Genomic DNA, 18,564 nt, shown 5'->3' with positions numbered 1-18,564 from the left:
AAAAACAAAATAAATATTTTAATATTAAGTAAGTGCTAATTTATTTAAGAAAGTTAGATGAGAACATCGACACCACTCTCATGTTTGTACAGCAGTTATGAAGCTTCCACCACCAGCTGTTTAGCTTAGCTTAGCACAAAGACTGGAAACAGAGGGAAACAGCTAGCCTGGCTCTGTCCGAAAGTAACAGCCAGCACCTCTAAAGCTAATTAATTAACATTTTAGATTTAATTTGTTTAATCTGTGTAAAATTGTGCCATATACCTTTTTCCAATGTGCTTGTTGGCAACAGACAACGAGGCCATAGCGGAGACAGTCTCAGCTTCCTCTGCGTCACGCCGAAGTGCTTCACTCAACGAGCAACCGAGCGTGGAGACGGAGCGTTGCAGTGAGCGCCAGTATTTACCTGTTAAACACCACGACGGGGTAAAAGTTAACTACAACACTTGCTGTGCAAACTGGGACACTGGCTGTTCATTGCTGAAAGATTTGATGTTTGTGGCTCTACAGGTTTTGCATCTGAACTTGTTAGTTTAACTGAGCTTTTTAAATATTAATAAATATCCACAGATGCTCAAAATATATCAGTCAGTAACATACATCAGGTAGAGGCTGATGCATCTAGATGTAAATAATTCACTCACTGTGAGTTTCAAGAACTTTCTCCATAGAGTGGACAGCATTGGCATTCGGTCTCTGCTGCAGGACCTCGTCAGGAATGGGGTCCAACTGAAAGAAAAAGAAAATAAAATCAATACACATTTCCTGCTTAACTTTTTCTAACAAAAGCTGGGGAAAAAAAGACAAAAACGGCACTGCACGATTTTAACCACTGGCCACATCTTTGAGATCATTTAACACTTGTGCTGAAATGTAACTGTGGGAGGGAAGACCGGCATTGTACTGAATCAACGCGTACTTAGAACCTCGGCTAAGTGGAATAAATGTCATGAGGCATTTTTCGATATGGTGGGTACGGCTAGGTATGGATTTTACAAATGTCACTGACAGGTGTTCAGAAAAGCTGCTCCAAAACAGGGCAGAAACCTCACTTGAACTAATGCGGTTCCCTCCTTATTTAAAGGACCACTTTTGAATGTGGACCACAGCCCGGTGTTGAATCACTCCAAGCGCTGGGGAACAAGCTCGAGCTGCTGACACAATAGAAAATGGGCCTGCAGATGCACCTCCCACTCACCGAGAGCTTTGCTACTCTTTGACACAAACTACAATGTGTGCTTTGTACGGTGTCCCACTCTAAGCACACATACTGTACACAGATGCATACACATGGAAACACACTCAAACACACACTTTGGGGAGCACGGCTGAGCCTATGAAACTCTCCAAGCCACAATTCAGAGGAAACCGGGCTATTCCCTGACGTGCCTTCCCAACCCGGAATGATTCAATTTCCCCTCTGGCCGACTGCACATACGACACTTTCTCATCCCATTTTGTCAAACAGGCCCATTCAGCTCTGCATTCCAACACAGACGACATGCATCCCTTTTGTGCTCAATCATAACCCCAACGGAATAAAGGAGCAACTGAGAAACATATAAAGAGAGACATAGAGAACAAGAAAAAAGGTTTGGCCAGAGATTTGGGAGTAGAATGCCAGAGAGCAGAGGAAAAAGTCTTCGTCGGTCGATCTTGCTTTGGCCAAGGCTGAAAGTTTTCTTTTAATTAAAACAAATAGTGTGTGGGAGGGGTCCGTGGGGGCTGAGGGAAGAGGCAGTCTGGGGAGAGGGATACTTTAATCCTGCTGTGGCACGACAGGCTACATCATGCACAAAGGCATGGACACATATACAGTACATACAATTTTTGTGCACAGGGGAGCAGGCTTAATTTGTCTTATTTGCTTGCCAGCCAACCTGCAGATTTTGTTACTCGACTGTACATCAACCCTTCTATAGTTCAATAGTTTATCCATGTAATCACTCAAACTCAACCTCACGTTGTCGCATTGCAACTGTTACAATCAGGAGGGAAAAAGTAATCCCTCAACTGCTGTTCTATCAACACCAAAGGGCAAAATTTGGTATTATGTTTCTATTGGTTTAAGTCTGACATCATATGACAAAGCACTTGCGTTGTTTAGTTTGATCAGTTATGTACAACAGCACAAAGGCAAGGTCAAGCAAAAGTGGTCAGTAGATGTTAACACTCCTGATGGATTATGTTCTCAAGTGATGGTGTAGTCCTACTGTTCCCCACCAGCACAGCCCTTGGGATTGTTTTACGCAGGACTTCGGTTATGGCTGAGGGGGGAGACAGCAGTATTTATGCATCACTCCCATCTCAACATTTTCCAAGCTAGTCAGGGGACTCAATCCATCAATCTTTTAGTCTAAACTTACTTCTCCAACCTACAGCTTCTCCCAGCTCAGCCCTGCCCAGCCCATACTGATCCAGCTCCCTGTCAGAGCAGGGTCAGGGGTTCTCCGGGGATTCGTGAGGTTCACCTCAAAGCAGAGCTGGGGGGGGGGGGGGGGGGGGCAGCCTGTCAGCTTGATTGACAGCTGGGCCTCACGCTTATAAACTTTAATGGCTCTTGTCAGGATACTCCAGGGGCCCCCACCTGGCAGGTATGGCAAACACACACACGCACACACAGACATGCGTGTCTATATGCGAGCACGCATTCGTCATCCATAGCGACGTTTCTGTTTATTTGAGTTTGTGATCCTGGACTTCTGCATCATCATACCATCAGATGTGCTTCAGTCCTTTAGAGAGAGACGGGGAGAAAAATGCCCTTTAAGGATGGTTTGCTGTCACCACGTGGACTGATTTTTGAGGAAGTCTATTTCTCTGTGTGACACAGCCGTTCAACGCACTAAGTTCCAGCCAACAAAACTGAGACACCATGGAAAGCCATAAGCCGAGAGTGAGGAATGTGCCCCGGTAAAAACATTCCTGAGGGAGGCTGAAACCAAAACAGTGGAAAGAGGAGGAAATCCACTTGTTCAGCAAAAGAAAAGTGCACAAGGCATCCATTGTTTACTGTTGTGTCCATGCACATATGTTGGCGGTCACTAAAACCGGTTGATTATGTTATGCTAACTGAACAAGGTAATGATGTGTATTGTGCAAAGCAGGTGACCTTTTCGGAAAGGGGTGTTTGCCTTGTAGTCAGGGGGGTGGTGGTGAATAGTCAGGCCCAAGGGGGGACAGGTGAAGTCGAGCGTCTTACTGTAACTGGAGTGTAAACACACCGAATAACCTCACTGACAGCTGGTAACAATTAGCATATTAGCCTGTTGTTTATCAAATAATTGCTAACAACCGCGGTTCGAACTGGGCCAACATCTGTTTGCGAGCAATCATCAATTAGTCCCAGGTTCAGAGTTGACTAGTGGAGTCGCCAATGCATCATTCATGAGCTATTTAACTAAAAACACTTCACGATTACACACTACAGTGGTGGGGGTGAATAAAAGAGCCTGTAAAGTCCATTCAGCAATTTTCAGTGCTCTTTTTTCCCAGCTATTTTGAGACACTTTCAAAAAATGGTCATTATAGCAAAGCTTGTCAATAACCTGCCAATAAAAGCACAGATATATTTCTAACACCAGCAAGCAGTAAAACACTGGAAGTACAAGCTACACAGGAGGCAAAGAGGATATAAGGATAACCTTAAGGATGTTTGGCTTCAGTGAGAAGGCAGCCAAAATCTGCCTTTTTAGACTGCCATGCAACAAAAGCACTAGTTATATAATAACTAGGTATGTGTGATTTCTTAACCTGGCATCTATAATATCATTAAACCCAGCTTTTTAAAAAAAGCTACAGTACACTGTATGCTGTAGTTAAATAGTCGTAGTGACGTCTCAGGCTCTGGACACATCCAGACAATACAAACCCTCAGGCAGTTTGAGCCTTCATAAACAAAAGCACAGCTGACCAGCTAATCCAGCTGTGGTCCCATGCCTGAGCCTACTCATTCGCTCCATTCACACTCAGCCAACACACACGCACAAACTAAAATTTATCCTCTAGAAATAACCCACTCAGTGGATTTAAACATGTCTAAAAGGAATCCAACTGTTGGCCACTTGTTGTCCAGATTTTTCTTGTCGCTCAACCAGATTAGTGAGGCTACAGTGCCCACTTAGGCCTTACACTTAATTTAGTCCCTTGTCTCTTCTTCTGATTCCATTTGCAATCCGAGGCCACTGCTGGACCTTGTCAGCAAATGAAGAAAAAAAAAAAACTACAACATACAAATCGCCAGGCCTTTTATCTCTTCCTCTAGTCAATCCATTACTGACGTTCTCCAGCTACATTCCAAGTCCATTACAGAGACCAATGCTGAGATTATGATAAAAACACGTTTGATCTGATCAGGGACATTTCAGCCTCTCTTTTTTTCCTTTTCTATCAGTTATAAAGCTCCACACAACAGAATGATCTGCCTTTTGTTCACACAGCTGACATCACTCGCTGCCAAAAAGCAAGTGCGTCATGAGAACTCTATGTCTATACTTAACAAGTCAACAACACAGTAAATTTGTGCTGTTCAAAGCCATCTTCTTCTAATGAGGCAGCTCTTTCTATCAGGCTGCTCATGATATGACTTGTATACTGTAAAGGCTTCATTCAAAAGTTTACTTCAGAGTATGGTTGGTGATCAATGTGAAGCATGTTGCATTCTAAAAATTGCAATTATGAAAAAAAAATGGCACAATTTATAAAATGACCTATGTAAAACGATACATACCAGGAATCAATGACAATATCTCACTATTGTTTGTACAATGTTGTACAACTCTCAAGCATGTTGAAAAAAGTGCATATAATTAAATTGCCATAGCATAGAAAACCTGCACAGGTGCTCTGTACAGCTGCTTTTTAACAATAGTTTCCTCCCTTCCCACTTCAAATGATTTCTCCATTTCCCTTTATTATCTGATCCTTAGGCCCAAGCTGACCCTGCTGGAAGAGGTGTGAGGGTAACCATTTTCAGATGTGTACCAGTGACGGGGCCCCAGGTGAGAGGGGTGTGTCCTGCAGGGCAGGGGCAATTGACGCTCCCTGCCTCCTGCCTATTTTCGAATTTTCAGCTCCCTATGGCACCCATCCAGTGACCTCCTCCAAACCCCCGCCGAGGCTGGCGCTCTGCAGGCTGCTGAAACCTAAGAAGCAAACCCCCCTGATCCAATTCATTATTTTTGCAGCAGGGCGGTGTTGTGAGTAACGAGAGTGTCCTTCAAACTGGAAGTCCTGAGTACAAACCTCCGTGACAGCTAAAAGCAACCGCCCTGCTGAAGTGTCCTTGAATTCCTGAATCCTTACCAGCTGTTAATTCACGGTTACTCAGATGTGAAATCATTGGTGGGAACCGTGCAAGTAAACAGAGTTGGGTTATGAGATTAAGCCTCTTAAGCCTTTAGTTTGTGCATTATCCCTCTAATGCAAAATCTTACTCCAAACAGAGCTGTTCATTTCCCTGGGGACCTAGGGATGCAGATACCACCTTAAACAAGGCACATACACAGATTCAGACAGAACACTAACCCTGCTTTAATCATAGAGGTTTAAATAAATTCAGAAGACATACATAGACTGAGCACAACATTTGTTTTATTTTATCTAGGCAAAGTAACATTACCTTTAAGAGCACGAACGTTAGGCCATATTGAAACAAAGACAATGGCAAGAACGATCTTGAACTACACCAATACATTGTTACACCATATCACGGTGACCGTCCTTTATGCTCAGTTAGGTACTGTTGAGAACTGTAGTCCCATATGCATTAGTATCACTGTCTCACTGGGCTGAAGATAATGGCTTTAGCAGGTACAGTAGCCATTCCATTGGCAACCAACAGGGTGTGCTTATGGCTAGGCCTGTAGCAGTACTTGTGAGAGGTCAGTCTGGATATTCACTCTTGACGTGTGTTTCTAACTTACAAGGCATTCTTGGTGTTAGATGATTAGTAAGGGTAATCTTTTTGCCAAGTAGAACACCATTTGCTCTCTTTAATTCTTTCCTTCGTCATTATTTCTCCAAGGAGTGAATTAGAAAATTGACTTCAAAGTGTGTGCACTGCTCAAACATGTCATGTGAAATTTGCATCTGCCATTCGCATTGAATTGAACTGAAGTGAAACACTCCATTGACACATGAAGAATTCACTCTAAAGACAGTTTTGAATGCAAACAGTGCACGCCGAGGATGCGGAAAGATCCGATCACCCACGACACATCTCCCAAATGGAGTTTCAGACAATAGATAAATTTGAAAAATAATTCAGGATGGTTTTAAGTGCCCAGCATCTAAGTCCCATCTGTCTGTATTCCTAAAAAGCAAACGCATTTATGTCCTGTTTATTAGTGCTCACAGATAAAATAGATTCTAAACAAAACAGCAACAGATTTGTGGACTTTGGAGACACACTTTAGAGAATGAACTACAAGCTGGCTAAGTTGGCTTGGGATGCAGCCTTGAGTGGACATACAGTATCTGGATCCAAGACACAAGTGTGCATTGTACATTGTAAATTCTTCTACACAAACAGTCACACCCTCCTCTTTTCCTATAAAAGCTCTATCATCTTTGTTCTGTACCACAATTCAGCAGTCCTTTAAAAAATAAAGGCACTAAGATATCTTGGTTGCATAATCCGGGGGGAGAAAAGGAGACTGAGCAGCCTGTCCAAAAAAGCACTCCAGCCTCTCCATTAGCTGGAAGAAAAGAGTGGGCGGCTTTGAAGAGTTGCTATTCTGTTGTGCGCCATGAATCACAGAGCGCCGATGCTGGTTGAGTTCCACGGCCCAACCTACACACTCCCACAATTAACCTTCTGCCTGGAAATCCTCTCCCTCTGACGTGTTTGTGAGTACGTAGCGTGCGTGTGTGTGTGAGTGGCGCTGACTTCCTCTCAACAGCGGTAAAGACAGCGTAGGAGAACATAGAGAGAAGATGGTTTTGGCCAACATAAACAAGTACTGTTTCAGTGAAATGTACAAGCTTGTCCTGTTTTTTTAAGTTGCTTTATCTATTTAACAGTGACATCAAATTATTTTCCTGCACCTTGATTGTGTTTGGCAGTTTTAGTAATTCATTTTATCATCCTGGCTCGAGTGTTTGTTGACAAGAAAATTTCATTTTAGCACTATTGATTCATTGTGAGACATCCAGTCAGGGGCCACAAAATCTCCTGAGATGTAAATGTTTTAGACAAGAGACAGAGATTTCAAGCTTCAGAATGAATCAGGAGGAAAGTAATTTCTTCTTATTATTACTATGTTGACTCATTTGTAACAGGCAAAATTACCTAAATCTATAAATGTAGTCTGGAAGCCAGAAAGTGGAGTGCAACTGCATAATGAAAATTTCACACTGACAACACAAATAAACCAGACGCACTTTATCTGCTTAAAATCCTGCATATTTACTTCAATGCAATTAAACATATTTGTCTTTGCATGCCATTACTGGCATAAATCTGAATGTTTCACTGGAAAGAAATTACCATTACATTAATATGCTGATTCATGCTGCTCCCATCGTGAACCTCAGTCCCATTTTAATCTGTCACCAGCTCAGATTTAGTCCACAATTCCAAATTTTTCATTGGTCAAATCAATCTTGCTCAAGGTTATTTTCACAGTGGTTTCTGAGGATATTTTGAAGGTAATTTGTCCCTCCTCCTCCTGGCTCTCATCTTACCTCATTGCCAAGCAGAGCAGAGACGCAGGCTTCAGAGGCATCACATATGGCTGTGAGGTCATGACCCCCCTCCAGGGCAAGCACCAACCGACCGCCTGCCAGAACCATCAGCTGCCTGGTCAGGTAACCAAAGCCTGGGCACACAGGAAATGACAGCAAAGAGAAGGCAGAGACATAGAGGGAGAGGCGGGGAGAGAGAAATAGAATGAGATGGCAGAGCAATGATGTTCAATCTCTAACTTCCTTTATGGATATTGATCAAAGAAAAACAGACAGAAAAAGGGGGTTTGAGCATGGATGAGAAAAGGGGTAACGGCGTCTGAGAGAGGAAAAGAGTGCACTGTGGATTTACTGGAGTTACAAAACAACAAGCCATAATATAAGCCAGGTTTAATTTCAATAAATGTGGCTTTGCGTTTAGGCTCGGTCACAGTCTTTGAAGTTTTTCTTTCAGGATGGGAGTTTTAATAGATGCATTCAGCAGTACTTTCTTCTTCTCTGAATTCTACCCATATCCCCTCTTCCTGAAATCCTCTCTAAACCACCCCCATCAGTACCAAGACCCCTGCTCTTATTTGAGATCTGCAGGATGGTTTTAGAAAAGCTCTTGGCTGGCACGCCAAAGTCTCGATCTATATAGACAAGTCAGAGACACAGCATAAAAACAAACGTGTGTGTTTGTGCATTTGTGTGTGTGCATTTGTGTGTGTGCATTTGTGTGTGTGCATTTGTGCGTGTGTGTCTGTCAGTTTTGTGTTGGATTGTGCGGAGAGAAAACATGAATGAGACTGTGGTGGGAATGTAGTTAAAATGTGTCTTCAGTGATACAATTCAAAGATTTTTTTAATCAATGGTTTAGAAAAAAAGAAAGTAAAAAAACTGGGTAGCTGTGATCAGCACTTACATTTGGCTGTCAACTTGTATCCTCCCAGGGGTGGAGCATGTCCGTCTACCGCATCAAAGCCTGAAGATACCAGAACCACGTCTGGGGCAAACTCATTGGCAATAGGCATAACCACCGTCCTACAGTAACCAAGAGGAAAACATAACGTCAAAAAAATAATATATTTATGGTGGAGGCCGTAAAAGAGAGGCGGGTTAATTTTTAAGTGTCCTATCTCTGACCAAGAATTATGGCTTTATATAGGAAACTTTGTTTGACAACAATTGCATGCGTGCATCTGGTTTTTGGCTTGCTGCCCTTCACAAGAAGGCCAGAAATCAAAGGGAATTTAAAGATTCAGTGTCTCAAAAACACTAACGGAAAGCTTGGTGAGAAGTCAGGTTAAATCTGGCCCTGCTGGCTGAGGGGCAGTCACCCTTTCAGTACCAGTAATTTGCCCTGTTGAGTCACATATTTCTGAAGCAGGCCTATCAAAAAGTCATGCTGTATTTTTATTAAAACATATTCTTGCAGCTGCTACATCTATCAGGCTGGCTGAATGACAGGATGATTGTCTATAATATAATACCTTAAAAATATGTTTAGACATAAGAAACTACTGCTTGATGAGACATGTTTTCAAGATTTCAAAATTAAAATGTTAGAAGATATAATATATGCATTTTTTAATTTGTGTTTGTACAATGAATGATCGACTTGCTACAGGCAAGCTAAATGCATAGTGAACTCTGTTACCCCAGATGGCTAAAAAAAGACTAGTGGGATTTAAGAGGACTAGTATTAAAATATGTATATGGAAATTTACCTTCAGTGTGCTCACTGTCCATTTGATGATGATTGTGGTATAAGGTGTAACCAGCCGGAGATGCTACATGTCATTTTTGCTGTTCATCTGTCGTTATTTTTCCAATTCTTTCATGTTTTTTCTCTCCCTTGCATGGTTTTCAAAGCAAACATCCACCTAATGAGTTTGTATGTAAAGTATGTGTGTGGCAGAGAAAATTACAGCATTCACTTTTTGAAGTGGAGGGTTTGGAAGTTTGGAGGCAGCAATACACTACAAACACCCTTAAGTAAAGTAGAGAAGAGGAGAAATGGAAGGACAAATATAATTGCGTGAGGGCGCGTGTGTGTTGAGTATGTAGGATAATTCTAACACTGGATGGGTGTGGTGAATGAGGGCTGTTTGTGTACAACCTTAATCCAACACAAAGCTGGTAAAGAGGTCATGTGTGTCATACGCATAAATCCAATCAACAGTGGGATACTGTAATGATTCACTGCAAGTTGTGGCTGGAAAATCCAGTCTGGTTTAAATGATGACCCTGTTTGAAATAAATAACATGCAGTGTGTGTGTTCAAAACTACGATAGTTTTGAACAGGAATATTAGATTAGATCACATACGATTAAACCAGTGGTCTTTTAGGGTGTCTTAGTATCTATAAATTAGTAATGAATTTCTGAACTAGTCTATAATACTAGGGATGGCACATTAGAGGCTTAGTTGACTTCTTATACAAGTATAATGTGTCATGATAATCTGGTTTAGCATGATTTAGAATGTTTCAGTCAGTTCATAAAGAGTTGGACTTCCCAGGTGGAAAAACAAGTGGTTCTTTCTATTCGCTCAGGTTCTACACAGGAATCTTTTTGGGGTCTGGGATGTTTGGGCAAGCAGTGTTTTGGTGAGGTCTGCGAGTGACAGAGTACCACAGAGTTCCGTCGTAGGTCCCCTGTACTTTGCTGACCTCAGGAACACGGTGCTGGTTTGCCAGCTGTGGGCGAGCAGCGTGCCCTGAACTCCGGAGGCCACTGGTTTTTCCATCTCTTGCTCACCACCAAATTATAACCCATAAATGCGCACACCACACCCCCCACCACAACACAACACTCATACGCACACACAGCTGTCTGAGGGAGAGGCGGGAAGTAGTATTAGGAGCTTTTTGGTAGTCCCAGACAGCAGGCATACATGGAGTGAGTGCGTCACTGTGTGTTGTTAGCGTGCATGTGGCAACATTACAGGGGAAAACGTCATGTAAAGAAGATGAAGGAAGAGGATGGAAGATAAACGTTTCAGTGACAAAGTTAAAGGCACAGATAGCAAGAAAATGAAAGAGGGCAAGGTTGTAAGAGACCTGTGGGGGAGGAGTCCACACCAAGAAAACATTAACTAAGACTGAGTGAGTAATGACATGAATGACCAGTGGATGGAAGAAGTGAAAATTTTGTCTGCATTAAGAGCAAAAAGGTAACACGATCAGTTATCCCGACAGTTTGCAACACAAACGAGACAATTATATGAAATAAACAACCACTCTGCTTAAAGAAGTTAGTATCTTTCAGCTCCAGCTTCAGATTTTATCGCATGTATTACAGGTTTTCTCGCTCTTTCTCCGCCAACTCCCAAACTTACAAAACACACACACAGCCTTGGCCCATTAACATTTGGGCCATAAAAGACCCCACACTAAAGGGAGCTGGCCACAGGCGTGCATGTGGGCTGATACACCACACAGGGGGAAACCTTGACCGCCAAGGATATTTTAACTACTGAGTGTGCCCCCCTCCTCCAACCTTGAACACAAACAGTTCTGGTCACGATGATCAAAACTGCTTGTGCCTTCAGTTCCAGCCCCCAACCCCAAGAGTAATATCCTGACATTTAAAGAAATAAAACCCCACAGTAATTAATTAGCAGACAGGCATAAAGGGGAACCAGTGGTTTAAGGGAAGACTAATTGTGCCTGAATCAAAGGCTATGTATGTGGAGATGAAAAAGCCTTTCTGTTAATTAAGGGACGGGAGAGTTTACGACTGAGCTGTAAGCTACAGGACATCCTGAGCAAAGAGTAGGGCTGGATGATATGGCCAAAAATGTTATAACGATAAAAAGTTTCATATCTTTCGATAGCGATAATTATCACGATAAAAATAAAATCTTTATTTCTTTAAATGCTGATTATTTGTGTGAAAGTTTTGAGTGAACGTTTGTGGTTCAAACTTTTCTTTATAGTCAACACTTGAGGCCAAACAGTGGATTACTTCACAAATCTGAGGAAGAACATTCAAAACAATTAAAAAATAAACATCTTAATAAAAAAAATTAAGTCCTAATTCATGTATGATTCAAGTGAATATAACATTATTAAATATTTATTGAACATTTGTCATATTGCTTTTGAAAATAATTATTTGCAATAATAATTGTTGTTTTATTGTCCAGCCCTAGCAAAGAGGTTGCGATCTTAACCACTGCTGGCTCTCTCATGGCTAGATCTTACTCGGGTAGGCATGTAGTTTAAACTTTTGTTTAGTATTGTTTGCTTTACTTAGCAACAGGTGCATGTGTCAAAGGATCAGTCGAGGAACACTGGGCTTGGGCCTGTGCTTGTATGCGTGACAATGTGTGGGAATACTGCGTGGTTCAACTTCAGCAATTTAGGTCTGTCGTTCATAAGGTCGGGTTTAAAAAAAGAGAGTGGTCAAAATCAGCACAGCAAGGGTCAAGCTCCAAAAACAGTGGATTTGATACTTCTCATCTCCCTGCCTGACATTATTTAGTCTTAGTCTGTAGTCTTCCCTATGATGGGTAAACTGATCATGAGGTGTACAATAGGTGGTGTTCCCCTTTAAGTAAGATGAGACTCATTGCATGCCCTGCTCCAACTAAGTCTTCTTCTTCTGATCATGATGAGCCCATTCAGTTTTTTGGCAACTGTCATCCAACATGATTTCAAGTTCACACACATGTACTCACACAGGTTAATACAAGGAAGCCCAAGGAAAACCTCCTCTCTAGAGACTACTCATCTTTGTGTAATTACTCTAGTCCCTCATTTATCCTTTTCCACATCTTGACTATTCCTTCTAATCCAATGTACTCCAGGGTTGTAACATGGAGGGCAAAGGATCGAAATGTGGCATTGGTGGTGTACCACATTGCATTCAAATCAGATTTTAGACAAATTAGTTCCTTAGGTTTGTTTTGTTAACATGCAGTAGAATAAACTAGTTATTTATGGTATATAACATGTAATTAGAAATTTTCTTATTCACAAATCTGAGGTTGAGTGGCCATAACACAAACATGAGAGAGAAACTTTTTCACTTGTGCGTTATTAACTAGATACAATCAACTTTTTTGTTACATACAATTACACACAATTCAACGCATGCAAGTAGTGTATTTAACCCATCTTAATTAGGAGCAGTGGGCCGCCATTGAGCAGCATCTAGGGAGCATGCCTTTTTTAGGGGCAGCTTTGGCAGTGGTCCGTGCTGGACTCAAACTGCGACCCTCTGGTTCAAAGCCAGTCCCGATGGACTGAGCTAACTACCATTACCAGCCAATTCCTATGTTTTTAATGACTGTAAAGTGTTAAAAGGCCAGAAAGCCCCCACACCATGAGCCATCACCATTGGAAAGATTCAACATTACCCAAACAGTAAAAGGTCCATTTGAGGCCAGCTTTAGAAGAAAACACAGACTCTGTCCTTTAGAGGGAGCAGTGCTCATCAACCCAGTCAACATCGGGTTAAATTGCAGAGTTGCAAGGCTTTCCCCCTCCGTTCATAAAAAAAAAAAAAGTATAGGAGAGCGGGAGAGAGAGAAAAACTCACACACGCACACTTACACTTCAAAGCCCTGTCATCTGGAGCTGCGGAGAGCTGGTTTGAATTAAGTTTAATTCTCCTCCTCTCTCGTCTTTCCAAGTTCATGGCAGAAGAGGGAGTGAAAGGAGAAGGGGGGAGTAGAGAGAAAGAGAGACGGTGCTTCTGGTTTTCATTAGGGACAATTTTCTTATCTTTTTTCTCTGTGCTTTCTGGAGGCTCAGACTTGATCCCCTGCAAATGCAACGTGGCGCAGGCCAGTGGAGGAATGGGAAGGTGCCGGCTGCAAGGCACGCATCCCCTCACGAAGACTACAACACACGGATCAACAGTGAGATTGAAAGAGAGAGAGAGAGAGGCTGTGCATCTCAGGTGTCCATGAACACGCGTCTGTCTGAATGTGGTTGTAAATGTGTAAGCACATTGAAAGCATGTTCATGCACCTTTGTTATTTTGAGCAAGGGCGTTCTGCATTTCTTTGAGCTTATGTTTACATGTCTACTACTTGTGTGTGTGTGTGTGAAACAGAGTGTGTGTGTGAGATCTATGAACTGTGAGACAGTTCTGCTGCTGTCCTATGTGGCCTATGAATTGTCCAATACTGCTACAGCCTCGGGGGATTAATGGCGCCAGGGTCTGGGTGATACACACCCAAACTCTCGTTCTCCTTCACTTTATATATTTGAACCTGTTCCATAATGCAAAAACATTTAATAACCTACAATTACATAAACAGAACACACAAACTCAATACAAACCTCTCCACATGTATGTTCACTCATATGGATACAAGTACCCCTGAACAAACATCCACATATGAAAACTACTACAGCAAAGTCGTTGTTGAATTTATTGTAAAAAGAGTGGGCCGGTTTAACTGGAGAGCAGTGCGCTACTGATTAACTTAAATATGCATTGATCGGCTCAAATACAGATGGAACATCTCCAACAATACCCTTACAAGAGTTAATGGTGCACTTTTTTAAATTTACAATTTCACACAGATTCAGTTTAGTCATCATGAGGAGTCCTTCACAGCCTGTAAAAACAGCTGTATAACGTGATCTGTGACTTGCCAAACTTTGTATAGCATGGGCTGGAGGTATAATGCTTGAAAGAATAGTGCATTTAGGAAGCAGTGGGTGTCTAATGAAGTATCAAGTTGCATTACGTGGCATCAACTTTGACCATTTTTTATTCAATCTGTCTCTTGAGAGTCCTCTTTGTGGAACTGCAAAACTAAATTGCTGGAGTAACACTTAAAAATCTTAAGAGTAAATGTATTAGTAACAAGTTTATCCCAGTTTAAAATAAACAAGTATAAACTGTATTTTAGCAGAACTGTGGGGAAAAAAGACAATTAAATAAATTGATGACAAAATAGTGCAAAATAGAAAGTGTAAGAAAATATATTTTTTGTTCTGAAGTGTATTTTGGTTTTCAACCTAAACTAAAGAGAACCAAAGCTGTGGCACCAAAGCTGCCGTGACAGCAAAGAAATTTAGTAATTTGGTTACCTGTGATGATCTAGCTCAAGGTGCACTTCATTCAGCCACTGTTAATTATGTAAGGTTCAATATTAAATTCATCTCAACTCTCATCTCATTAAACTTTGTTAAGATTTATTAGATACTGTGCATTTGATTTATGTAAATAATAGTTTGCTTTGTGTATCAATATAAATGGAGAATAGCAATATTCCAAACTTGCGTGTGAGGCATACGGCTTCAGTGATGGATTATAAATAATGTCTGTGGTTTGATATATGTATATTAGCTGGTTGTCATCAGCACATATGCACACAAGGGTAGAAAGAGGAAGATAAGGAGGGGAGAAAAGAATAAAGTAGAGAGAGGGGGAGTCAGAGCACACAGGGGTCTGGGGTGCATTAACGGGCTAAGGTGTGTTTCCGGGGGGTTGCGTGCCGAAAGCTGCGAGAAGACAGAGGCCTGTCGGGTTTGATGCGTCTGGCTCAGGCCAGAAGGGCGCATGGTCGCAAACATGGGATCATCTTCAAAGAGTGCTGGAACCAATCCAGACCTGCTCCATACCAGCTGTATGAACCAGTATTGCGTATGAAACATGAACATCACACATCTGTGGTGAGTCCATCCCTGCACGCTTGTGGGCCTTTCAAGCTGTGTGTATGTTTTTTTTGTGTGTGTGTGTGTGTGGGGGGGGGGGGGGGTTTATAAATATTATAAATAGCCCCAAAAAATGGACCTTATAGAAATCAGGCAGGTCATGAGGAGGCTCTCCCTACCTACTGAACAGACACCGCCGTCCCTCCAAGACACTTTCAGGGTAATTATTTATCATCACATCACAAACTCAATCTACAGCATGACCATTCAATCCTCTCTAAAGCAGCAGGTGATCCCACTGTCTTACCTAAACGCAGCCAGGTACTCTGCATCACCCATGGGAGGTTCCAGTCCTCCAGTGAACGCCATGTTCACATTGAAGCCTACACCTGCTCCACTGCCCACCTACAACACACACATGCACACATGCACAACTGGATTACTTTGTCTGGCGGGCAGGCAGGGAGAGAGGCAGACTGGTGTTCCTTCCCACCTCGTCAGGTGCTCCACTGCCAGGGAAGAAGTTCCCGTCATCGTAGCGATGCAGTGACAGGTAGAGAACACTGGGGTCTGTGTAGAAGGCCTGCTGGGTGCCATTGCCGTGGTGAACATCCTGGAAACATCAAAAAGGGAAACAGCTCAGGGTAAAATCTTCCTCAGAATGTGTGGAAATGTGTGAGAAAGAAGGAAATACAACTGTAATTAGCCATAGACTCGTATGGCTCAAACAATAATAAGACATTAGACACATAACAGAAGCTGTCTTGTCCACAAACGGACATCAGGTGATTTGGAAAATGGAAGAGTTTAACAGAGACAGGGCTTTCAACTCCTGCACCTGCGCTAAGACCAACTGGGTGACACTCAGAGACTGCAATACTGCCAAGCAGTCAAGTCAAGCATCCCAGCTGAAGGCTGTTGTGATGTCAAAAAAGGATGCTCAGCAGGACTCAATAAAACACACAACAATTAAATGACCTCATTGTCTATATCTGAAGAATGCTTTAATACACTGATCCTAAAAATGTCCCAGTTGGCTGGAGGCAGAGAGGCATGACAAAGAGTTTGCTTGCTGCACTGAAAGTCCCCCTGTGACAGACAGGGAGGAAATGAAAAGGCCCATCAAAGGCTTTTGGGAATGGCCATGATCAGGGACGCCACAGAAGAGCAGTGCTCCTAGACATGACCGAGGCTTTGTCATACCTTCTTATAAATTACTTTGTCTCTCTTTTGAAAAGAAAAAAGGACAGCGTCTAGCCTAAAAATCTGATATTTTAAGCCCTTTTCTCCCTCTCATAACAGGCCCTGTATACTGGTAGAGGCTGTAAACGCTGTTCTGTTAATGCACTTGTATTTTAAACTGCTGTGGACCCAGTGGTCTGATGGGCACATACATTTGAATACCATCTATTGTACTTGATATTAAAATCTACTGAAAAATACATTCAACAGAAGGTAGGCAGAAGTGATTTCTCTTTGATTATGCTACTATACCTTAACCCCACGTATGTTTTACATACTAAGTTCAAGGTAGGGAATACAACTTACTCTATATCTAACAACAGCGAATACTCTATGAGCTCACCTATGCAGACGACACATAGGTGTGCATTTTCCAAATAGATGGTTATAAAATAAACATGGTATGCTGAACTCACCCAGTCCACGATAAGTATTTTACTGACATTGAGCCTCTGCTGCAGGAGCTTGGCTGCAATCGCCACTGAGTTGAAGTAACAGAACCCCCTGAAGGTGCACAGAGAGAGAGAGAGAGAGAGAGGACTGTAAAAAGTCTGTGTATTAACTTTTTTGAATTTATATTATATTTACAAGTAATACTGTACTTAATATCAGCCATATCATGAAAGTATATCAACACATTGATGTGTGCTGTGCAGAAATTAAATTAAAGTTTTAATGTGTACATATACAAGAAAGGAGAAATATTACAACCCAAAGGGTTATATATAAATATATATAAATAATACCCTTTGGGGCTTAAATATAAAAATTTGTCTAAACGAACAAGGCTTACAAAGCTTTTCAAGAGAAGTGAGGGAGGAGGGAAAATGTATGTTCTGTTGGGAGCTGAATTTTAGGGGAAAATATAGACATGGAAGATATATAGACAAAGAAAGGTCTGGTAAAGTTGCTATGATCCAGATCTGATCTTTCTCTTGGTGAAATGTCCAATTTACTTACATAGGTGTACTCTCCTCAGCGTGGTGTCCAGGTGGTCGAACTACAGCAAAACCATTCTGTCGGGGAAAACAAAAAACATTCACACACAGCATAGTTCAAACAGTCACTACACATAAACCATCAAGGTCCATGGAAGAAGGTTCTGTCTGACCGTAAACCTGCTCACTTTAATCTAATGATACTTTCCCATTGAGGGACTGAGGTGTCAGATGATGCTGACCAGCCCCCTTGCTGGTACACAACACAAACATGAAATAAAAATACCACACAAAAACTAAACAAATCCATAAAATACAAAGCAAAATCAATTCAATCCCATGACCTAACTTCTACAATGTGTGCCCGTCATACCACGCCTAATCCTCTCACAAACATTTTTTTTTTTTAAATGTCGCCTTAGTTCAGGAAAGCGTGTGTGTATGCACACACAGAAACAGATGCTTTCACTGGGTCAGTTAAGGGGAGCTTTGTTAAGGCAGGGACCTGCGGGACTCGCACAAACTGTTTTTGGGGCTCCCACTGCTTTTTGGGGACATTAGATAGATGTTCCGGCTGATGTAGAGCGAGGCAGGCTGGACTAATGATGTTGAGTCAGCTGCTGTGGATTAGCAGCCAGCCGGGAGTTTACTGTAGAGACAACTGCTGGTTTGAGGACACTCCGTTAAAACAGGCTGCATAATACAGTACGTACGTAGGTGTATGAGAGACAAGGGGAAGGTGGATTGTGTCTCAATGCGGAAGGAAAATAACAATGGATTAAAATAGACATGGGGAGAGAAATAGAAAGCAACAGATGGAGAGACAGATGTGTGAGAGAGTACGTGGAGCAGCTTTATGGCATTCTGTGGAGTGTTCAGAGAGTTGATAGTGCAGGTGGAATTTGGACATTTGGCGGTGGTGGATCCTCAGTGGACCATCTGTATGTGTGTGAGTGTGTGCGCGTGCATGAGCGTGTACACATGTGCATGTATGTGTTAAGATCAGGTTAAGCTGAGGGCATGTCAATACCTGTGAACTTTAACCCTAGCTGAAACAAGTTCATATTATTCATGTTTCAGCTAAGTGCGGTGAT

General features: G+C 42.0%; 1 protein-coding gene across 5 annotated transcripts in view; it reads right to left on the bottom strand.

The window, feature by feature from the left end:
• hdac4 (histone deacetylase 4) overlaps nt 1–18,564 on the bottom strand; it is a 131,984-nt gene that overhangs the window by 4,161 nt on the left and 109,259 nt on the right. For all 5 annotated transcript variants that reach the window (XM_038720111.1, XM_038720113.1, XM_038720114.1 and 2 more), the window contains 8 exons: nt 17,493–17,548; nt 16,949–17,036; nt 15,784–15,903; nt 15,598–15,695; nt 8,591–8,709; nt 7,687–7,820; nt 645–729; nt 265–406 (listed from right to left, as the gene is read on the bottom strand). In XM_038720111.1, the coding sequence (XP_038576039.1) occupies nt 265–406; nt 645–729; nt 7,687–7,820; nt 8,591–8,709; nt 15,598–15,695; nt 15,784–15,903; nt 16,949–17,036; nt 17,493–17,548 (842 nt within the window). The remainder of the gene's footprint in view (nt 1–264; nt 407–644; nt 730–7,686; nt 7,821–8,590; nt 8,710–15,597; nt 15,696–15,783; nt 15,904–16,948; nt 17,037–17,492; nt 17,549–18,564) is intronic.

Source organism: Micropterus salmoides, unplaced genomic scaffold, assembly GCF_014851395.1.
Source record: "Micropterus salmoides isolate LMB-PRFRI ecotype aquatic unplaced genomic scaffold, ASM1485139v1 Ms_hic_scaffold_15, whole genome shotgun sequence".
Lineage (NCBI taxonomy): Eukaryota > Metazoa > Chordata > Actinopteri > Centrarchiformes > Centrarchidae > Micropterus > Micropterus salmoides.
The sequence above is the reverse complement of the archived record's forward strand: the minus strand, read 5'-3'. Positions and strand labels throughout refer to the sequence as shown.